General features: G+C 43.8%; 1 protein-coding gene across 1 annotated transcript in view; it reads right to left on the minus strand.

Moving 5' to 3' along the window:
- Positions 1–2,681: 2,681 nt before the first annotated feature.
- LOC147709247 (uncharacterized) overlaps positions 2,682–24,867 on the minus strand; it is a 128,119-nt gene continuing 105,933 nt past the window's right edge. The window contains exon 2 of the mRNA XM_086925915.1: positions 2,682–3,059. Within this exon, the coding sequence (XP_086782041.1) occupies positions 2,682–3,059 (378 nt within the window). The remainder of the gene's footprint in view (positions 3,060–24,867) is intronic.

The raw sequence follows: 24,867 nt of genomic DNA on the forward strand, positions 1-24,867 counted from the left end.
TTTGGCCACTTGTGTGGTATTAGGTTGTCTCAACGCTACTGCCTCAGGAAACCTTGTGGCGTAGTCCACTAGTACTAGCACATACCGACACCCACTACTAGAGGGAAGTAGGGGTCCTATAATATCCAAACCAACCCGTGAGAATGGTACATCTATCACGGGGAGAGGTCTCAGGAGAACCCGAGGAGGAAGCGCCTGACTGGTTTTCTGACATACCACACACTCTTTACAGTATTTTATCACTTGATGATATATTCCTGGCCAATAGAACCGTCCCAAGATGGCTTTCTCGGTTTTCTCGCCTCCAAAGTGCCCCCCTAACAGATGACTGTGGGTTAAATACAGTACTTTCTCCCGAAAAGGCACCTGCACTAGAAGTTGTGAAGGTTGTGTTTTGTCTGCCTTTCGGTATAACAGTCCTTTGTTTAGAAAAAACTGTGGACCTACTTGAAGAGGGTCTTCCTGTTCGTTGGCTTGTTTCTAGGCTTCTTGAAGAGTACTCCCCTCCCTTTGGGCAGCTCAAAAATTTCTGTTGTGTTCCCACAGAGATGGTTCTGGATTTGACAACAGGACAGGCTTCCTTTTTTGCTTTTCCTGTCTTTGTTGTCTTCTGCTTTTCCTATTATTACCCTGTTCCCCGTCAGTATGAGGTTCAGAGAAAAAAGGAGCCTCTTCCCTTCACTCTGTAACATCTTCTCCCTCCCCAGCCAATAGTTGATTGAATCGCGGGTAGGCTGTCCCCAGAATCATGGGTTCGGGTAATTGAGGAAGGAGACCAACTCTCATTTTAATGGGAGTCTGGTTGGGACGATGCTGTATGTCCTTATCCGTTATGGGATATAACTTGTTATCGCTGTGAATACATTGAATATTCACAATTCCTGTAGGAAGAGAGGCTGTACCAGGAACTAATTGGGGTCTTATCAGGGTCTGCTTGCTTCCTGTAACTACTAAAGCCTCTCGGGTGCTCCGTTGACAGCGATTGAGTGGTGAAAGGACTCATTCTTGGGTCCACTGTATAGAACCCTAGTATAGCCGACCTCCATAGGCTCTTCTTTCTGGGGGCATACTCTTGCAATATGTCCAAAACCCCTACAGTGGTAACACTGGGGTCCTAAGGGGGCTGTAGGTCGAGAGGTAACCGAAAGGGGTTGTGGTACTAGGGTTACAGTGTCTGGTTTCTTGGGGAACAAAGAAGGTCGAGGGGGTCTAACCGGATGATGGTTAGAGGGTTTCCATGTGCCTTCGTCCTTCCCTTTTTGGAGTTCTTGTGCCCTGAAGTAGGCAGAGGCGACCTCCACCGCTCTCTCTAGATTCAAATCGGTGTGTTGTCGAACCCACTTTTGAATGGGGGGGGTGCAAAGAAGTGAGGAATTTTTCCAAGTATATCTTTTCTAGGATAGCTTCTTTCGTAGCGACCAACGGCTTTAACCACCGAACCACAGTGTCTTTTATACGGTAACAAAGGGCTCTAGGGTTCTCTTGTGGACCTTCCTTAATATGTCTCAAACGCATTCCATAGGTTTCTTTGTCTATGCCCATTCTTTCTAGGACGCACAGTTTAATGTCAGGATAGGGTGTTGTTCCTAGGGGATTTGCCGCTTGATATGCTGCCTGGAGATCCCCACTTAGGAGAGGACCGAGATACTGTCCCCATAGGTCCTCTGGCCACTGGGCAGCCTGGGCCATTCTTTCGAAGTTGGAAAGAAAAAAATCGGTATCCTCACCGGGTACATATTTTTGTACAACTACTGAGGGGGAGCAGTGTATCCTCGAGGTTGCCCTAATGTATCTGCCAGCTTCCCTAATGCAGCTTCTTGAGACTGATGTTGTCCTGTGATAGTCTTGTGTAATTCTCCTCTATCGGTTTCTGTAGTCTCTAAGAATTGGGCCATTATCTTCTCTAAACATTCCTGCCCTTCAGCCATTTTCTTAATTACAGCCTCCATAGCTTCCGATCCCACTTCTGACACCAAATGTCGGAGGGATGGTCGGAAGCAGAAGCGAGGAGGCTGTATAGGGTGAATAGTGAGGCTTTATTTGGGATCAGGGGGGTTACAGGTAGGAATGGTATCAAGTTATAACTGGAGCGGAGGTGCTATTTGACAGTTCTAGAGGAGATCTCTGGATGCAGGGTCTTTGAATAGATGTCAGGTGGTCTTCTACGGGTCCCGGAAATTTATCACGGATTTCCGTTGTCTGTTCTTTCGTTGGAAACCTATTACGGGTTTCTGGGGAGTCACCCGGTTCCAGGAGTACCTCAAACAGAAAAAGAGTGGCATAAGGGTCTGTAATTCGTAATTAGGATCACCGTCACCATAACCAAGGTAGTGCGGGAGGGATTGACTAGGTGCACCCGCCTATTGGACAGCAGATAAAGTTTAGGGGGGGGAATTAAGAGTTAGTTTAAGTTACCACGCAAAATGACATTTAGCGTGAGTCAGGTTACAAGTCAGAGACAAGTGAGCGAATATGAACTCTACTGGTGCGGGGCGTATCAGGGAATAGGAGTGAGGTAAGAGGGAAACGGGATAGCAAGTGCCACAATTAACACCAGACCCACCCTTCCCTTCTCTAACAACACCCCACCCCTTCCCTAAGCCCTTGTCCCGTCACGTACCGCTAGTAGCCACAACTCTCCTGAGTCGTGGTGGCTCGTACGTCCTCCGGGCTCCACCAATCTAGGTCCAGGTATCTTCGTCTCCCTCGGGGTCGGCGTCTTCTCCGATGTCGGCGTCTTCCTTCGACAGCTTCAGCCTCTTCTCGGCGTCTTCTTCCGGGAACTTCTCCGTCAACGACACCAATAGGCTCCCTCCTTGCTTTTCTAGCGGTGAACATGTTCTCCTGGAGTCAGAAGATTGGTTGGCCAAGGCGTCGGCTCCGCCTACTCTCGACTGTTGTGCTTCCGGGTAATGCTGTGAAGGCTGTGGGAGGAGGGCAGAGTTGCGGGTTAGCGAGGTCACTCCACCTTCAGTGACCTCATACTGGTAAGGTGTCCAGGGCGTTTCCTTGGGGCTATGTGTAGCATCATGGACAGGGGGGTCCTCCTCACACACCCCCTAATGTAAATGAAATAGAAGTGAAAGATTTCCTACAAGACATAAGAGAAGGAAGTACTAGCTTTCAGGAAACAGTATTTCAAAAAAGTTACTGTTTATTAGGCCAACTAGCACAATTTCCCAATCTAAATAGATCAATTGCATGCACTATGAAAGTCACAAGCTAAACACTTCATGCTCCTAGAACATTCAATGACATTAACATACCTGAATACTTAACTATCACACACCATCAAGAACCCTTTCTCCTGCATGACAATAAGAACGACAGGTAAATAATAATGTATGACACACAAAACAATATACTAAAACTCAGCCAATGGGAAATGTGGATGATGGATGGCATCTTCAAATCTTGCCTTCCACCCTTCAGACAAATATATACACTTCATGGCCAATATCAAGAATTTACATTCTCCTAATTTGTGTAATATTATCTAACAAACAAAGTGCACCATATTATGAAGCTTTAAACTAAATTAAAATCCAAACCAATAATTACTATCCTCAGAAAGTAATATTCGAGGGTAGCAAAAAGGCTCCCTGGTTCAACGAGGACCTTAAGAAATCCAAGAAACTATGCCGTACTCTCGAGAAAACATGGAGAAAAAACCCAACCACTGACAACCTGACCACCTTCAAAACAGCCACCCGCAAACACCACCAACTGATCCGATCCACCAAGAAATCATCATTCAAGGATCGACTCGACAACAACGCCCAAAACAGCAAGGAACTATTCAACATCGTTAAAGAATTCACCAACCCCACCGCAGCCTCAAACAACATTACTCCCTCCCAAGACCTCTGCGACTCGTTATCCTCTTTCTTCTACAACAAAATCGCCGACATACATAACAGCTTTGAGAACATTTCCAATGAACAGTCCACTCCACCCACCTCCAAACCTAAACCGCCCTCTAACATCCTTAACGCCTGGAACCCAATCACCACTGAAGACACCATCCGCCTAATGAACTCCATCCATTCAGGTTCGCCAACCGACCCTTGTCCCCACCACATCTTCAGCAAAGCAGACTCCATCATCGCACCCCATCTCCGTGATGTCATCAACTGCTCCTTCAATTCTGCCACCTTCCCAGAAAGCTGGAAACATGCCGAACTCAGCGCCCTCCTGAAGAAACCCACAGCAGACCCCTCTGAACTTAAGAAGTACCGCCCCATCTCCCTCCTCCCATTCACTGCCAAAGTCATTAAGAAAGCCGTCAATAGACAGCTCGCTGCCTTCCTTGAATCCAACAACTCCCTCGACTCCTCACAGTCCGGCTTTCGAGCCAAACACAGCACCGAAACCGCCCTTATTGCAGCGACAGATGACATCCGCACACTACTGGACAACAGAGAAACAGTTGCCCTCACCCTACTCGACCTCTCCGCCGCCTTCGACACAGTCTGTCATAACACCCTCATACAACGCCTCAACAACATCGGCATACAAGGAAAGGCCTTGAACTGGATCATCTCGTTCCTCGATGGGAGAACCCAGAAAGTCCGACTCCCCCCTTTCAAATCAGAGGCCACCGAAGTCATCTGCGGAGTACCACAAGGATCATCACTCAGTCCCACCCTCTTCAACGTTTACATGAGTCCCCTCGCATCCATCGCGCGACAACACAACCTTAACATCATCTCTTACGCTGACGACACCCAGCTGATCCTTTCCCTTACCAAAGACCCTAACACCGCCAAAACCAATCTTCATGAAGGCATGAAAGAAGTAGCCGAATGGATGAGAAACAGCCGCCTAAAACTCAACTCGGACAAAACGGAAGTCCTCATCCTAGGATCATCCCCCTCTGCCTGAGACGACTCATGGTGGCCATCGGCCCTGGGCATGGCACCCATACCCACAGACCACGCACGTAACCTAGGCTTCATTCTTGACTCTCCCTCTCGATGACCAGACAAGTCAACGCCGTCTCATCCTCTTGCTTCAAAGTACTTCGTATGCTCAAAAAAATCTTTCGTTGGATCCCCACCGAAACAAGAAAAACTGTCACCCACGCACTGGTCACAAGCCGACTGGACTATGGAAACACCCTCTACGCCGGAACCACTACCAAATTACAGAAAAAACTCCAACGCATCCAAACGCATCAGCCAGACTCATCTTGGACATCCCGCGCCAAGCTCACTTTACCGGCCACCTGAAAGACCTCCACTGGCTTCCCGTCAACAAGAGAATAACGTTTCGTCTCCTCACCCACGCACACAAGGCCCTCTACAAATTAGGACCCGAATGCCTCAACATACGACTGTCCTTTTACACACCCACCCGCCAACTAAGATCCTCCAATCAAGCCCTCGCCGCAGTTCTGCGCATCCATAGATCCACCATGGGAGGAAGATCCTTCTCCTACTTGGCGGCCAAAACCTGGAACTCTCTCCCCACTCACCTTCGCCTTACCCAGAACCACATCTCCTTCAGGAAGGAACTTAAAACCTGGCTATTCGATAAATAATGCACCCCCCCCCCCCAAGCGCCTTTAAGACCCTCTGGGTGAGTAGTGCGCTATACAAATTCCTGAACTTGAACTTGAACTAGTATTGCTCTGGTGAACTTTAATATTTCTGAAACAAATTGTTTGAACCACTGTTTTCCTTTAATTTATTTTTATTGTAGGTGATGTGCGAGAATCTATCACAGACATTTTTCAGAGAACTGTTATGGCTATATATCAGGCAATGTCCATACAAAAGTGTCTTTTTAGATCAAAACAGGAATTCACATATGAGAAATAGGAGGGTGTCTCAAAGATTGTTTGCAGCAATCCTAGGGATCTGCTGCTGTGTTACAATATTGAAAGCACATGTCACTATACCTCAGTAATAGATGTAAATATATTAGGAATTTGGGGAGTGCGATCAGGCTAAAGAGGGCATGAAAGAGCTGAAATTGGATCATAAATTCAAAGTTGTTCCAAATGCGGACCCACAAAATGCGTTTAGCCCAGGGCCCCCAAAATCCTTAAGATGTCCCTGAGCATACCTGCACACAACCATGCAAGGCTGCTATTTCAATTTAACCAAAGATTTTCGAGACATCTTTAAAAATCTGCACATAGGGACCGATTACAATTGTGGAAGGACCGTCAACGCGAGCCATGCAGTGGCGGTCCTTCCGCAACCGTACCGCGCCTTTCCCCTTGCAACATTACGATGGCAGAGGGAACCGCGCTAGGAAGATGGTGGACGCAAACACCGTCCGCCATCGGTCCACCTGGCGGACGTTCTAAAGGCCTGATATGGTGGCGGTGCCTGGCAGGCACTGCCCACTGAATTACGATGCAGGCTACAGGCGGCATGTCCATGGCAGAGATGCTGACATGGAAAGGCTGGTGAGGATTGGTGTCTGGGGCCCATTGCCGTCCCCCCATGTGTTGTGGGAGGTGAGGGTGCACTTGGCCGTCCCCCCATGTGTTGTGGGAGGTAAGGATGCACTTGGGGGGTACCCATGGTACCCGCCTACATTTCACAGCACCGCGTGGCAGGCACTGTGTGGTGCCTGCCACGTAGTGCTGTGAAATGCAACACCCAGCATTTTCGCATCGCGGCGGGTGTTGTTGTCAGCAGCACCCGCCGTAATGTTAAAATGCAGGATCCGTCCGCCATGGTGGTGGACGCAGCCTGTGTGCTGGACCACTGCATGCATGGTGGGCGGTCCCGGTTTACTCCAGGATGGCGGATGGACTCCAGTCCATCTGCCATCCTAATGAGCCCCTAAGTGTTGAATATGCAACAAACCGTGAATTTCCCTATAACGTTAATGATGTTGTTCACCTTTACAATTTACTTTTTGAAGCCCCATATTATCAAAAACATGAACAAAACTAAGCCCCCTTGTGGACTACTTTGTAGATACTTGTGTGGGCAGACTACACCGCTCTGAGGGCAGACACCAACCCGTGTTTCGATTTCCATGGTGGAAAGTATATAACAATGCTCGTATTAAAGAAGCTAAAACCAGTAACACACTAGAATAATGGCATAACTCCTTTCAAGCTCCACTTTTTATACACATTTTGGACATCCTACAAAAGGAACAATGCTGCCAACAGCTCTCAGCCAACAATCAGTAAATCAACTAAAGTCTAAAATGTCTATAAAACAAAAAAATGCACGAAATCCTACAATTTAAAGTAAATCTCTGTGTACATAACGAAGGACTTAACTACTTAGAACTAATAGCTACATCAATCTTATAAACAAATCCAACACAAAGTAGATAAGAAAGAGCACTATCTTTTTATAATTATAAAAAAGAATACATCCATTTATCAGTCAAAAAAAACTATAATAAAATAATAAACACAAAGAATGAAAAATAAAAATAATTTATTTGATAAATTATTGAAAAATATATTTTATTGTTTAGTAAGCAATGCTTGATAAAAATGCATTACACAGAGTATAATTAAGACACAAAATACCATCGAACCATTTTAATAAATAGGAAAACATTTTAAAACAAATGATATTTCTCTCCCCAATTAATAATACAAAATGCCACTTATGATTTTGTAGCTGAACTCTTGATGCCATCTTGACTAAACCACAAATAAATCCACAAAGATAGTTAAAATAGTAACTCCAAAAAAATGCAAATGTACTATATTTTGAGGTGTTTATCAAAATGAGGGAAGAGGAATGGTTGTCCTATCGGTTCCCCGGAACATACATAGGTTAATCAAAAGAGGATAGGACACTTGTAACCACTTTGCCAGGAGATGTATATTGTAAAACCCTCATAAACGCTGTGTTGTTCGAAGTAGCGGTTTATCTTGTTCTCCGCCCCACACAAGCGTTATGGCAGTAGTCATTGGGTTAGACAACTTGTGCTTTTGCCAGCCTCGCCCGAGGCAATCTCTGGTGTATCGTGGCAGTATCCAGAGAAAAAAAGAAGTTTGCAACCCACTGGTAAGGTAAAAGTTAAAAATAGTCTCCAATCAACAAATTGGACTTTAATAATGTCGTTGGATAACTATAATAAAAATTGTAATGGGTATGCTATAGGGACTGAGTTAAGGGTCCTCAGCATATCGCTTTAATGGAATACGTCGACATGTTTCAGCTCGCTGGGCCAGTAGGTCTATGGAGCTTTCGTCAGGACACAGAAAGACACATACAATACACAAAATATATAAAGTATTTTCACTATTTGTGAAATGAAACGGGTGACTAAAATTTGATAGTCTTACCACTCAGGTTCAGCATTCACCACCTAAGAACGAGAAATGGGTCAGTACCTGGCATTATTTTTAGTGGTCAGAGCATGCTACATTTCTATGCTTCGGGTGTATTGAATTTACACATTAACTATTAGGCAGTACATTTAGTGAAAACTATCTACAGAGACACTCACAGCGAATTAAACAAAAAGGATTAGTGAGAGAGCGGTCACAATTCAATTCAAAAGTTTTATGTGCACCAAAAGGTTGACAGAAAGAGAGCGTCGTCTCTAAGCAGAGGAGGGGCTTTGAGGGGTAGAAAGAGGACATTTTTCATACCTCTATTTAAGGTGAGTAGTTCTAAACCTGGGAAGACAAAACAGTGTGTTTGATAAACTTTAAAAAAATGGAACTCTGGGGTTAGAAATGGAGGTACCTTGTACGAGGTCTTACCTAGAGTTCGTATGAATTTTACTCCCTCAGAGGGATTGGACTTCTACCCCCCTACAGCCTGGGACTAGAAGTCCAATCCCTCTGAGGGAGTAAAATTCATACGAACTCTAGGTAAGACCTCGTACAAGGTACCTCCATTTCTAACCCCAGAGTTCCATTTTTTTAAAGTTTATTAAACACACTGTTTTGTCTTCCCAGGTTTAGAACTACTCACCTTAAATAGAGGTATGAAAAATGTCATCTTTCTACCCCTCAAAGCCCCTCCTCTGCTTAGAGACGACGCTCTCTTTCTGTCAACCTTTTGGTGCACATAAAACTTTTGAATTGAATTGTGACCGCTCTCTCACTAATCCTTTTTGTTTAATTCGCTGTGAGTGTCTCTGTAGATAGTTTTCACTAAATATACTGCCTAATAGTTAATGTGTAAATTCAATACACCCGAAGCATAGAAATGTAGCATGCTCTGACCACTAAAAATAATGCCAGGTACTGACCCATTTCTCGTTCTTAGGTGGTGAATGCTGAACCTGAGTGGTAAGACTATCAAATTTTAGTCACCCGTTTCATTTCACAAATAGTGAAAATACTTTATATATTTTGTGTATTGTATGTGTCTTCCTGTGTCCTGACGAAAGCTCCATAGACCGACGGGCCCAGCGAGCTGAAACATGTCGACGTATTCCATTAAAGCGATATGCTGAGGACCCTTAACTCAGTCCCTATAGCATACCCATTACAATTTTTATTATAGTTATCCAACAACATTATTAAAGTCCAATTCGTTGATTGGAGACTATTTTTAACTTTTACCTTACCAGTGGGTTACAAACTTCTTTTTTTCTCTGGATACTCCCACGATACACCAGAGATTGCCTCGGGCGAGGCTGGCAATAGCACAAGTTGTCTAACCCAATGACTACTGCCATAACGCTTGTGTGGGGCGGAGAACAAGATAAACCGCTACTTCGAACAACACGGCGTTTATGAGGGTTTTACAATATACATCTCCTGGCAAAGTGGTTACAAGTGTCCTATCCTCTTTTGATTAACCTATATATTTTGAGGTACCCATTAAAAAGCCATACAAATTCAATGAATAAACTCTTCAAGAAACCTGAAAAATGAGTGATAATCCAAATCTGCAGGGCACTCCTTAAAACCCTAGAAAAAAGTTATAAATAAACACTCTTAGAAACCAAAAAAATAAAATGAAATATGAGATTATGGTCTTAAAAACAGACACAACATGTATTTCTTTTATTAAAAAAAGTATCCAAAGACAGGTAGACATACTGTGCTAAACTTGAAAACCTGCAAACAAAACAAACACCCACCTTCAAAACACATATAAACCGCAAAACTGTTATAAAGATCAATACATGACATAATAAAGTAATAAAACATACCCACAATAGTTGCACTGCATTTAGGCCTAACACATTACACAATGTTACACTATAGTGCTTCAGTCCTGGGTACAAGTGAGAGCAGGCCCCTTGGGGGTTCTCTCCACAGGTTCAACACAATTTCAGTCCTTCCGTCTTCCACGGGTAATCTGAAGAAGATACTGAGGGTGCCACTTTTATGCACAGTGCCACCCTGTTGGTGGGGAAAACTCCTGTCAACTCGTTTAACAATGGAGTAAAGGTTTCCAGGAGTACCCCTACTCATGTCTGCAGCACTACCTGTTGGTTTTACTGTAAACTATCCCACAGTGCCCTCTCTACCTAAAACCAACATGGCAGAACCTTTCTTCTCTTGTGCAGAGTTTGGGCACACCCCTTAGTTGTAAAAATGGAAATGACAGATTCTCCCTCCAAACCAATTCTGAAACAGAATTTTTCTCCACTGGTATTGGTACCACAGTGGCTACTTGTACAATGGCAGGGGAGGCCTGGTTGTGAGTTATGTCTGCCTGTGAGAGGAGGATGTTTCTTTGCAGCTTGTCCAGTTGATGGGCATCCCCTCAATCCACCCAGTCATTCTGTCAGGAGGAACACATACCTTCTCTCAGCCAAGGGTCCTTTGTTCCCCTTCCTGGGAGCCATTCTTACCTCCTTGTAGGGGGCCAGCAGGCTGCCAGGTGACAGTAGGGGATTTAACTCTGAAAAAGCTACTTAAGGTTTAAAAATGCCAAATTTCCTAAAGCGTCATTTTCATAAAAGTAATTTAAAATCTGATTTGGCCATTAGATTGAATGCTGATTTTCCATTTGTTTGAGTCCTTAAATCATGGTTCTGGCTATTTCCAAACTAATGTTATGCCTTATAAGGAGTCATAATGTCACAAGTGCTTTTCTATGGGAACAATAGCCTTACCATAGTGCAAAACAGCTTTAGGGTTCTTTCACTGCCAGTGAAAAATGTAAGTACACATTTCCTACTTTTTAAATGCTATGCACCCAAACCCTTTGAGCATTTAGGCCCTACTTTGGGATTACATAATTATTCAAAAAGAAAGTTTCTGCCTGGCAAAATGTTTATTTTGCCAGGCACGCTCAGGCTGCAGGGGCAGGTTTGAAGATATGCTTTGCATTCTCACTTTAATGGTGGTCCCTTAGGTGCTGAAGTCCGCTAAAATATTTAACTTTCAGGCCCTGGGTACTATGTACTAGGGAGTTAGCGGTAAGTTAAGTATGCCAATTAGGATTTTTAACAAATTGAATTGGTATTTAGGGGTTATAGGAAATGCAGTCGGGCCTGCTTAGCAGAGTCCAAAAACCAACAGCATCATTTCAAACAAAAGGGGGATGATCATGCAAAAAGAAGTATTTAATTACAGACAACAATAGAGAAATGCTTCTTATTGATAAAGATATATTGTTGAAGCAGGGCCACATATAAATAAGTCATTTTACTTTAGAAAAATAGTGCTCTATTTGGTCCAAGAGTGGCATTAACATTGTTGCCCACAGTCCACTGATAGTTTGTATTTGTATCAAAAATGCATGTAATATCTTGACTCAAAGGTATTAACCATCGCACTTTGGGCTTGTTTATTGCAGTGGCAGCCAGTAAGTACAACTGAGAGGGGGTTGGAGGGGGGCACACACACATGCATACTCATTTACACCCTTGCATTCACATGCAGACACATGCTTACACTTCCATTCACACCCCATTCACAACACTCACTCACAAATACACATACATTCATACATGCAAGCACACATGAAACAGTTAACTAAAAAACACCATCACCCAGATGCAGCCCTCAGGGACAGAAGCCTTCGAGGTGGCAGGAGGGTTGGGACTGCTGCCTCCCCTCATTGGCTGACCGCGTCACAATGTAGGATGGGGCCAGAGAGACCACTGACCCCACCCACCCTGCCATGAGGTGTTCGTGATAGACACTCATTCCTGGGCACATCAGGGCTTCAAACTGAAGTGCCCATGTACAAGGCTATCACTGACACTCTCCCTCGTCATGAAATGGAGGCCCTCAAGGACCAATTCTGAGCTGAGATGGTCATGCCCACAGGAGCTGTGACATCCCCAGCCCAATAAAGTTCAGCTCAGGCAGCCAGGAGCCTGCACATTTAGCTCATGCCTAGCTTCTGGCTGCTGGACCTCTAAGTAAAGACTGTCTGTCAGGCTGAACTTTGCTCATCTTGCGTTAGACCTGGAATCCTTGGCGTGGTTATTCCTGACTTTTTGTCTCTGCCTCCTGTATTTTTGACACTGTGCTGGAATTCGGTTTTGCTGGTTTAGATGCTTTGGGCACTTTGCGATTGCTGATCAGTGCCAAAGTGCAAGTGCTCCCTGGTTAAATTATTATTGTGATATACATAAATATGCCATGATTGGCATATTTGTTTTACCGGTAGGACCCTAGTAAAGTGCACTGAGTGTGCCAGGGCTAGTGTTTCAAATGCTACTAGTGCCCTACAGCACTGATTTTGCTACCCACATGAGTAGCCCTAAAATGGCATCTCAGGCATGCCACTGCAGTACCTGTGCACAGTTTGTTAACTGCCATGTTGTCCTGGCCAGTGTACACACTTGCCAGGCCAGACCCTTCCCTTTTCTTACACCCCTATGATAGACCCAAGGTACCCCCTCACTGGGCAGGGTGCAGTGTATGTGAAAGGTAAGATGTTGGCATGTTCTAGTGTGGGTAACTTGTCCTGCTAGTGAAATACTGCCTATTTCGTTTTTCACTATTGAAAGGCTATCTGCCCTCAGGATAGAATGGGGAATACTGTGTAGCATTTTTACCTGCATATCTACCATAGCAACAAGATAGAAAGTTGGAATCTGGTATCCCGGAATTTAATAACACATATTTTAGGGAGGCTAGTTTTTAAAATCTAAGTTTGGAAATAGCACTTTTAGAAAGTGGATATTTTCTTGTTCAACATTTCTGTGTGCCTCTGCTTGTTCGTGCATTGACTGCCTGGTTTGTGAGTGACAGGGCTGGGGTGGCTCCAGGAGGCTGGGTGAGTCAGCACTAGGCTGAATAGACCTATCTGCATTTAGACCTGTGGAAGGAGTAGCACCTGGGTCTGAATAGGGCTGTGCCTGTCTACGCTGGTTCCACATCCTGCGGTGCGTCTGATGGCCCTGGCCACTCTCACAAAGGAAGAAGATGTACACTGGCAGAAAGTAGCCAGAACTGGTTTGGACTGGGTCAAGGACCCCTCACACATGAAAAACAAAGAATTTTGGGGTATAAATATCTGAGCTGAAACCCCTAAACTTTTGATGAGAAAAAACTGTGTGATCAAGAAGGGATCCCTGCTAAAGGAGAACAGCCAGGAAGACTCAGGAAAAGTGCTGCCATTGCAGTGTGTCTGGGAGCTGACCTGCAGTTGCTGTTATTGCTGAGGAAGAGGACTAAGGGACTTTCTACTGTGCGCTGTTTCCCCCTTGCTTGAAGAGGAGCTGTGCTGTGTGCTTTGCCCCCTCTGAAGTGTACCTGTCTCCAAGGGCCTGAGAAGAGCTGGCTTCCAATTGAAAACTCAGGGATACAAAGGTTTTGCCAAGGACTTCTGCAACTCGCTCTACATTGTGCTCCGCTATCCCTGCTGTCTCTGGGGCTAATTGTGTGCCGCCAGGATGTCGTTGGTGCCGCTGTGAAGCCCAGCTTGCTGGCACGCTTTTCTGCTCTTCACAAGTACCGAGAGCAATGCGTGCATCACCGCCACCGACCCGTGAACAGAGACAAGCGCTGAGGGCCGGGATCACTTCACCACTGGCCCCCGATTGCCAGGATTGCTGTCTGTTTCCTTGGAATTCACCACAACACCTCGAGCTGTGTGCCCGAGGCCGGGTCAGCCGAAGAGAGGAGCCGCGAGAGCACTTTCCCGACATTCACAGCCGCCGGCCTGGAGTCTGTAAACGTCATCGCCGAGCCGCGCTGGGACTGGGCCCAACATCGAGGGTTACCCAGCAACAAGGAGGCTCATCCAGACGGGGCTGCGCTGTGTCCCGAAGAAATGCGAGGCGTCTCCTAGCGACCAGAGCTTACCCACACTCCTTGACGAGAGTGGAGCTGCGCCCGAGGCCGGGGAGCACCACAAGGAAGAAGCTGCCTCACCGGAGAATAGTGCAGACTGCCCAGCCCCCTTCTCGCTCTCAGGTAACAGGCTCTAATCCATAACCGAAGCTTGCGCCCAGGGAAGTTGTGATTAAGCGCGGTGCCTGCAGACCGCATTGAGGGTGTTACAAACAGTATTGGCTGGTGTGCACTCGTGCATTAAAGAGCGGTGATTAATTGAAGTTAAACCAAACTAGGAAGTTGCATTTGATCACGCTTGCAAACACGGTGCGAAGGATTACTGCAATTCATTTTTTTAAAGATGTGGCATTTCATCACGCTTGCAAGCAAAGTACAGAGGAGTACCGCAATTCATTTGTAAAGTGAACTTTAACCAAAGAACATTACTAGAGAGGGATTAGTTTTGTCGTTATTGGTCTTGCTTAACCAGATAAAGAGACTGATATTTTTATTAATATACCTGTGTGGTGTCCATTGTGGTGTTTCACTAGGTTACTCTGGGTGTTGATGCAAATACTTTACGCATTGCCTTTGGGATAAGCCTGTCTGCTCGTGCCAAGCTATGAAGGAGGTGAGCAGGGGTTATCAACAGTATGTATCCCTCTTACCCTGACTAGAAGTAAGAGTCTCTATTTGGTATAACAGAGATCATCCCTTGGCTAGCACACTAATATTCTCATACACATACACATATGTTCTTATATGAGTAGTAAACTGTATACATTCCAAAGCTATCCACACATGTATTTAAAAATGAAAAAATTTGATTTTTAAAAAAACGCAAGTGTTATTACTAAGATACACATTTGTCAAACCATAAGAAGCCAATTTGTCGTGGTCACAGAGCACATACACATAGAAGTCGTTATTACAGTACAGCTTAAAAACAATTCATTAACACAATTTAATACATTAAAACAATTAAAAAAAGTAATAGTAAACTTTTTACACTGGATTATAAACAGAGAAAGCAATCACAATTGGGGGAGAGACAGACAAAAGACATCAGTTTTAGTCATAAAAGTCACACATCTGAGACCCTGCTTATTTGAAATCTGAACCTAGGCCCAATATCTTCTAGACTTCCAGGTTAGATTGGTTCTCTTGATTGTGTATTTTGCTGCGTCGACGCGTTTCGATGGCTATTTAGTGATACACTGCCATCTTTTTCAAGACTTTGTAATTAGTCTCTCCTATGGTCTGGGCACTGGGTGGTTGCCACTGTCCAATATATACCTGGGAACAAATAATATGCTATCAAATTATGAACATCGGGATCATGTTTATTTTATAGAGCATCTCATTGGTTTTATTACATTTTTGATAAAGATTTTATGTTGATAGAACAAGGTAAGTCGATGTTATCCTCGTTTATTTTCTACGCTCTTATGTTAAGACCTAATCAATGGGGTTTCTTATTGTTCTTGTACCGCCACGTTTTAAAGTTCCCACCCAAAAGTTTTTTTGCTGATATGCCGTGCAGGGGGGACATTTCAATTCTCACACGCATTTCTTTTATATATCATGAGTTTGTCATAGGACTATCATTATTCCTCAACTTGCCCTGTGAAGATCTCTTATGTCTCTTACAGCTTGTTGACATGCCCTCATGTATCTCAAGTTCAATTCTATACCCATTCAAGTATTACAAAGCAGATTTTCTCTCTTTTTTACCTGTTACATGACGGTTAAAGTTCTACAGGGTTTGTTCGCATCCTCAATACTCCGGACATTTACTTCCTCTTAAGTTCGGAAATCTTGAGGGCGAAAATTGAACATATTAGTTCTCTGGTGTTATTATACTTGTCGAACAAAGGTTTTGGGGTTTCAATTAATGGATAGGCAGGTACCTTATTTTAAAGAACACGATTCCTCGAGTCCGCCTGTCCTTAAGATTCGTCTATTCCATAGGCTGCTTTTCCTAAAACATACATTATGTATTATACTCTTAAAGTGCCATCCTTTTACAACATTGCAAGGTATAAAATAATGTGCCTTGCTCCTTACCACTACTCTCGATATTATCTTCCTAATTAGTATCTTCTCTGGCGGGCTCTAGTTCTTTGTTCTGAGTTGCCCCAGTCGGTAAAAGTGCCTCCCAGTTTGTCTCTGTAATATACATCGATAAATTGTTGTCAGCAGTGTTATTAATATGGAGTCTGCCTTTCGAATTGTCTGTTCTATACTCAACTTCTTACCTTCTAAAATTGAATAAGCCTCCTAATGGGAAGTGGTATCGATATCCGGATTCTTAAGATAATATCGGCTTGCTTAAGTGGCCTTTGTATTTAGTCTTCACCCTAAAGATTAGTATTAAGAGTGGGGATTGTTAATAATCAAATATCCGCATGTATTATAGTAACTAGGTTCGGGGTGGGAGGCTAATCTTACCGGCTATCTTGTACACACGGGCGTTCCACTCCCTTCTCTGGCAAAAGATTCCTGACGGCTCGGCTCTGGCGACGCGGCTCTGGCGAAAAAACAAATCAAACCCTTGCCGTTTCTGTCCAAATTTAAACTTATGTTGGCGCTTGCTCATTGGTTACATTTTGATGCCCTACAGCTGATTCTAATAGTTCTTTCCGTCTCGCTATTATTTAGGTATTTGTCATTCAACACTACGTTACGTATTCCAAGCCTCGTTTTCAATCATGCGGTTCAAGCCTCACTCTCGAGGTCGAACGCCGATTGCGCCTCGTTCCAGTGTTTTACGAGGAACGTTCCCGTATTATAGAGCACTACGAAGCGAGTACCAGGCCTCCTTTTCGTTTGTGCATTAGCCTCGCTTCCAATTACGGTCATGACTTTTGCCCACCCCTGGTCTATTACAAAAGACGGCCCCTTGTTGTTGGACCGTAACCATGTTTATTTATTATCCAATGTCACTGGCAACCTGAACACATCCTGTTTGTTCTTATTTTTATATATAAATTCTAGTTCTATATGTATGTATCAGTTGTGGTTTTCCAAGTCGGACTGTTTCTATTTTAACTTTGCGATGTTAAAGTTTATGAAGCGATACATTCTGGAAAAGTATATTCAGACGAACATTGATAAAACAATGGAATACATTTCTATTTTTAAATGGGTAATTCTAAACAGAATTGGATGGTTAATGGAAACGTTTGCAGATTATTGTCTTTTCTAAACTTTTCCATTGGAAGTTACAATACACTTTTACTACACTGTCCGGAGTCATTTCATTTAGTGTTGGGGTGTTGGTATAACCTGTCACTTCATAAAGTTTGATGAGATTGCTTTAATTTCTGTTCTTATTATCTATGAGGATGACATTTACAGGGATTGGTATATTACAGCTAGTTATTTGTTACTATTGACATCCAGTCCTCCCTGGAGTTCATGGCCTCTCTTGATAGTATCCAGGTGGCATATCAACCATTGTTCGCGTTTCTTTCTCAGGGCTTCTAGGTTGCACCCCTTCTGCTTATACTCACTTTCTCTAAAATGAACCATGAAAATTGATTAGAGTCATGGTTTCTTGTTACAAAGTGCTCTGTGAGTGGAGCATTCTCCTTTTTGTTCTTAATAGCTGATCTATGTTCTTGTAATCTTACGCACAGTTCTCTCCCTGTCTCACCTACATAACCCAGCCCACATGGGCAGATTATGAGGTAAATTACACTCTTACTTCTACAGTTTGTCAAATTTTTTGGGATCATGGTTTTACCATTAAAATTCAGAGTCTTGCTTTCCATGCAGTTTGGACAGATTGAGCAGGACCCACATCTATAGTTGCCCACAGCCCGTCTCTCTCCAGTAAGGGTAGATTGGGATGTGGTAGCTTTGTCATGTGCTTATCTAGGTTCCTGATCGATACTGTGACCTTATGCCCCTATTCGGCTATAAATCCATTTATTCCCTATATTGGCATAACCATTCAAGTGCGATTTTCTGAAAAGTCATCTCTGGCCTCACACGAGCAGAGCCACAGAGCCACATTCCAGCATGACTCTCTGCTACTTCCTTTGCGACCAATTAGTGCAATGACAGAGCAGCAGTCACTATCTGATATTCCTAGATAACACTCCGAGTTCTTCAACAAGATAAAAACTTAGCAAACCTGGAAATCCCCGCTTGCTATGTTTTGATTAGTAATGGAACTCTAATGAGCAACTGATAACTATCACTTCCTAGTGACATCTTTAATTGACGTCTTATGTCCAGCAAACTTGCGTCAAACCCGGCACCTGTCAGGTATAAATATTACCAACGTTGCCTTAAGCAATGAGCGAACATGTTGCTGATGCCAGCTGCCTGCATGACCCCGTGTTGGTAAAAACTAGCACTCTGTCGCTGCAGCCTGCTATCCTGTGGTGGTGAAGCTACTGATTACCATTATCGCCGCTACAGCGCGACCTATGGTGCAGTACGCTTGAGGAGCCGTGCAGCCGTCCTCTGCGAAGACATCCAGCCCAGCTGCCCGCAGACGCTGTCACCCCTCCTTCCTCGACGCGCTGAGAGAAGCCGCTGCCTTTCTCGTGCAGAGAAATCCAGTCCCGGCGCTTCCGGTTTACCCTCGCGGGTGACTGGGATATCGAGAGAGACCCCTGAAGGAGATACCAATCCTCCATCATTCTATTCAGAGGTATGGTGTTGACTAAACCCTTAGACGAGAATTCTTGAAACAAACCTTGGCAAAACCAACTTAACTTAAGCTACTTACTTACTCCCCCTTCTCACGTGTTAGGCTTAGGTCAGGCACACTGGGGTAGGCGTAGTTAGAAGCACCAGTTGAGTATGTTAGCCTAATGTATATATGACTGTATATATGTTTTATTACTTTTAAACCATTGTATGGCTAAGAAACCATATCAATGCTTTTACAGTTCTATTTCGCTATTCTTATCTTACTGTACGTACTTTTCATAATAACAGTTATTGCAATTGTGGCAATACATTTCTCTTGTATGAGAAGAAAGACTGTTCAATAAATGTTAACCTTTATTGATACACGCCCGTCTCTCTATTCTCTACATACTGTGAAAGTAAACTGCACTAGACTGACTGAGTGAAATCTATGTCTATTGTTTCACACGACCCTAGAGATCGACTCTTGATCTGAGGAGCAAAGTTGTCATGTTGCACGGTTGTTGGAAAGCTGAATCCCTTCTTGTCTGTGCCAAGGAAGCTGATCACTTCCTATGCAGAGAAGAAAGTTTCCAGTGACCTCTGAGCTAGTTGGTAACACAACCCAATTAAGTTTAGCATAGTCAGTGGAGGCCTGGAATATAAGCAGTTCCACGTCGATACTACTGTTTATGTTATTCCAATGCGCAGGGCCTAGTGGGAAACTAGGAACTACACTACATGGCGCCCTAACGTTTGGTAAGGCGATAAACTAACGCAAGACTTGTAGAAAAAAATTCCACGGAATCAACAATTCTCGCTCTGGTGCCTACTCGACTCACGGGGTCACGCTCTGCGACTCTGGGCAATAGCTTGCTTAATCTCCACTACGGCCCCTCGTGGCGGGATGCCTGGCTTTCACCTTGTGGATACCTGGCCGGGGTATCTCACAGGGGAATACCAGGACGGGTTCCCTAAGCAAGTGCCTTGAGGCCCCTGGGTTAAAGTGCGCTATATAAATCGAAACACATTTACATTTACATTTACATTTAGAGTAACTCAGTCGTGCATATTTCACACCCCTTTCTCCCTTAAATACTCCAATAGACGTCTGGAGTGGGTGAAAGGTTAAAATCCGCCCGACCTTAGTAGGAAGAGATTCCTATGTAAAGCTCTGGTTTATTCAACGTTGAAGGATACAGTGTTCCAAAATATTGTGCATCTAATCTTTGTCTCCTTGGAGACCTACTCTGCAAAACTCGCATTTTTACAATGCCAGAAAACGGAACCACTGGGGCCGCAGCAGATGCGACTCAGCAAGGTCCCGAATACACAGACCCGGGTGCTATTATCATCCCGGTCCAGTTAAGAAGATCTATAACTTTAAAACTTATAGAAAACGGACTGACACCTCAAGGTGGTACAGTAATTTTCGTGATAGAGGCTCACGAGTATCGGCAGACAGAGGTATTCATGGATAAACTTTCCAGCGGTAAACGCTATAACACAAGAGTTTCACTATTACAAAATAGAGGAACCTCCGGGAGAGTACGCTCCTTTCGAGGAGATTGAAATCCCACTTAAATTTCAAGAGCACCTGCTCTGGTTTAATGGCGCCCTAAAACACAATGATCACATAACTAGGCTCGGTCCACTAGGTAGACCAGGAGCCACGTGGCCGGTTCTAGCCAGCTACACACCACATCCTGACATTGCAAAAATGTCTAGAGAAGAGCTGTTAGCACAGCTAAACACATTAATAAAAATACATAGGCAATTAGTCCAATATGTAATACGGACTGCAACAGTCCAGCCAGCTGTTAATTCACACCAGCTGACCCCTCATCAGGGGAACACAAATAAAATTACACCACAGAACATACAGTCATGTCTTGGTAAAACACCCGTAAAACGGGAACAAATTCCTTTCTGGTTAGCCCAGAAAATCACTCAAATAGAGGCAGTATTTCCTGATACTACCCCTATTGAGAAACACAGAATCTTGACCATCTGCCTTCCTATGGGAATCGCACCACACGTGGAGGACTGCGACACTTGGGGTACAGTCTTTGCTTCCATTTACACAAAAACACACGGTGTTCCGTCTATGGCGGTAATACCAGACGTGCTAAAACAGATTCAAAATGAATTCGGTCCAGAACCAGCTTTAAATCTAGGTATGAAATTACTGAAAGACTTCAAGCAGGTCACGGCTATATTATTAGCCAATGTAAAGGGAGAAGCAGCATCTGTGGCGATTCGCCAGAAGTTGAGGGAAACAGATATAAAAGATCCTGTTGAGCTTGCAAAAATCATAGAAAAATGCTATGAAGAATTAGGTAGAGACAGCTTGGGTGGAAAACCAGTTAAGCCCCAACTGCTCGAAAATCCTGAAAAATTATTTATTAAAAATAATTCAAACACTCCTAAAAAGAGCTGGGATGGAAATAAACAATCCACTCCCAAGGAAAAAGTTTTCCAGTCCAGAGGAAGGTCTCCTCGACGGAGGGAGAGAACTCCGACTCGAGAACGCCAGTCTCCCCAACGGGAGCCCTCTGAGAAAAGATATAACCTTAGAAATAGGGATAATATAAAAAAACCTGATAGATATCAAAGTATTGATACACGTCCCTCTCGATCTTTTCCACAGAATTCGGAAAGAAGAGGACGGTCAGACCCAGGAGAGCACACCAAGTCCAAAGACAAGGAACCTGCTCAAAATAAGAAATCTCAATTTCAGAAAAAGAAGGTAGCCAGTATTAGAGTAATCAACCATGCCGAGAATACTGAGGACACAGTTGAAAAACGGGGAGTGGGCATTGACAATGTTGGACAGTGCAGCAGAAATCAGTATAGCGCGCAAGATCTTGATGAGTCATCTGGAGACAGTGGACACGAATGAATACATTCAGGTTGAAACTGCCGACGCCAGGCTTAGCGAGCCCCATAAAATATACGAAATAACATTGCGTATGGAGGGTGATAAGACTAGGAAAATTAAGGGTCTATTTTGGGATAAGCTCTCAAAAGGCTATGATATTCTGTTAGCTGAAAAAGATTGGCCCCCGGAGTTTGTCAGGGAGTGCCCTCGTGGCGAAGAAGTGATTATGCCTGCCTTCTCGAATCACATACCGATTCATAAAAAATATACATATGCAAGGAAATGGGCTGTAGCCCAGGCACCTGCATTGTATAAAAATCATGTAGGATGGGATGAGGATTCTCCTCCTCACAAAATCCAACTAAAAAGTGAACCAACTGCCCAACGGCAGTATCCCATAAAGCAAGAAGCTAAAAAACAGGTCAGGGAGATCTTAGATCAACTTGAGTACCAGGGGGTGATTGAAACATGCACCTCTCAAATGAACAATCCTTTGTTTCCTGTCTCCAAGCCAGAAAATTCATATCGTCTAGTTTTGGACTACAGACACCTTAATACATGTTGCAAAACTTTTGCAGTACAAAACTCGCATAGTGCAGCCCTAATGAATAACATAGTTAGGAAAAAATACAAAACGACATTAGACATTTCTAATGGTTTCTTTTGTCAAAACATTGCACCAGAAAGCAGATACTTGACCGCTTTCTCCGCATTTGGGTCACAGAAAAAATTCTGTCGACTCCCACAGGGGTTCAAGAACAGCCCAGGACTATTCTCAGCTAGGGTAACAGAGTTACTACAAATCTATGATGATGAAGCATTATCTTACGTAGATGATATTTATCTCACAGACGACGACTTGGATACTCACTTGAAAAGAGTGAACACCATTATACTTGGGTTCGCAGCAGAGGGTTACAAATTCAACTTTAAAAAGTCCCGAATTGCCCATCTGACAGTACTGTTTTTAGGGTACGAATTATCAAGTGAAGGGAAAAGCCTAGCGGACAACTTCTTAGAGAAGTGCGCTGTACTCCAAGCTCCAAAAACGCTGAAGAATTTACAATCAACACTAGGTTTTCTGAATTTCGGAAGAACTTACATACTAAATTACGCAGAGAGGGTTAAACCTCTCTACGAACTAATAAAACCTGATTTAAAACAAATCAATTGGACTCAAAAACACACAGAAATTTTGAGATCACTGCAAACAGACATGTTAGCAAAAACAAAATTAGATACACGTGACAACACGATCGATCTCGTAATCCGAGTCATCCCAGGAAGATGCGGATTCACGTACCTAACCTCTAATGAGGGAGAAAAGGTACCAATTTCAATTAAATCTCACTTGTACACACAAGCAGAAAAAACATTCAGTCACACAGAAAAAACTGTGAACGCAGTGCAAATCGCATTAGCAAATGAACGAGAACTAGCACACGGCAAACGGATTAATATCCTTACAGCGGAATCCGCCTTCGAGGCGCTATTCAGCTCAGTAAACCTGCCTACAGTGTCACTGGATCCAAAATGGATACAGTGCATAGATTCTCTAGGAGCGGAAGACGTGAAATACTATTTCGCCCCGCAATACGAAGAACTGAATGATTTAGAATATGAAGAAGAATATCCTCTGCCAATCGAAATCCTGCCTCTCCCACAATACGCATGTATAATCTATACAGATAGCTTTGTACAGCATTTCAACGTAGAGAGAAAATCCTACGATGCAGCATGTGCGATTATTAAAGGTCGTTGGCTGTGCGGTAAATTCAGACCGAAAGTAACAAAAACTGAATCAGTAAAGTACTGTTCGGTTCAGAGAACTGAAATCAGATCTTTAAAGATGGCGCTAGAAAATGCAGAACGCGAATTCCCCACACTTATAGTGTGCGATTCTCATTTTTGCGTCAATTCTTACAACAATAAACTGCAGAGTTGGATCGAAAACGACTACAAAGATGACACAGGTGCCACAATAAAGCATAAAAAGCTCTGGAACGAGGTAGCTCTTTTACACAAAGAACTACAAAAGACTCACGTGATTCACGCACAGAGTCTTCAACGTGATGGCGTTCACGTTGCAGGGAATTCATTGGCTAATACAGCCACCGCGGAAGCAACTAACCCGGCTTCCATAGCCACAAAAAAGCGTACAGATAAGTATATAGACGGGGAAACCATGCTGGCAGTAAAAACGACCGTAAAAGGCGACTGTGCAGCACTACCCGTAAACTATCCACTCAATTATGCATACATAGTCGATGCAAACTCCGTTCCTTTTGCTCGAATCCCTGGAGTGGGGGATAGAGTAATTCCAAACATGAACAGGAGAATATTTTTAATAGCAGACGCACACATGGGTTTGGGTCTACGGCACAGAGAGATCAAGGAATCACTGACTGAATTACAATCAGTATTCTGGTGGCCGGGAATGAGTGTAGAACACCAAATATATGCAAACAACTGTGAAAACTGCAATAGGGATCGCAGTAGCGAACCTTGCTACCGGCTACCAGTCAGAAAGAGCGTAACGCTGCCTACACCCCATCCTGCGTCCTATTAATAGTTAAGACGAAAAGCACTTAAAAAAATGAGGTCCCCAGCGCTCGGCTGACGCTAGAACGGTTATAAAAGATTTGCGAGTCCATATCGGCACATACGCAATTACCACGTTCCATTCTGACCAGGGTCCTGCTTTCAGCTCTCGAGCCTATAAGGAGGCCAGGGCCAGCATGGGAATTGGGTTGTGGTATTCTTGTCCGTCGCACAAGTGTGGTAGAAAGAAAAAGCCGGGATATAAAGCAATCTATAACAGCGAAGGTATTAGGTTCAGGCGCTGGGTGGGTCAAACATTTAATAAGTGTCCAGACTAGTCTTAACAACATGCCAAGAAATTCTCTAAAAGGTTTCAGCCCATACGAACTATTGTTCGGAATTAGAATGAACGTTCAGGACCTCGATAGTCAGATGTCAGTGGTACAAGAAGAAACAAAGCAGTTTGAAGTAAAAGACCGTTTGGCTGTTTTACAGGAACTGAATGAAACAAGAAAATCATTAAGCAACATAAAGTTAAAGCAACAGCCAAATACCACTGACGAGGCACCACCCGCAACAGCCCCAGCAAGGCCTGTCTGGATTCCAAAGATTGGGGATCTAGTCAGAGAAAAGATCGCGGTTAAGAAGGAATTTGGGC

Source organism: Lissotriton vulgaris, chromosome 6 (assembly GCF_964263255.1).
Source record: "Lissotriton vulgaris chromosome 6, aLisVul1.2, whole genome shotgun sequence".
In the NCBI taxonomy this organism is placed as follows: Eukaryota; Metazoa; Chordata; class Amphibia; order Caudata; family Salamandridae; genus Lissotriton; species Lissotriton vulgaris.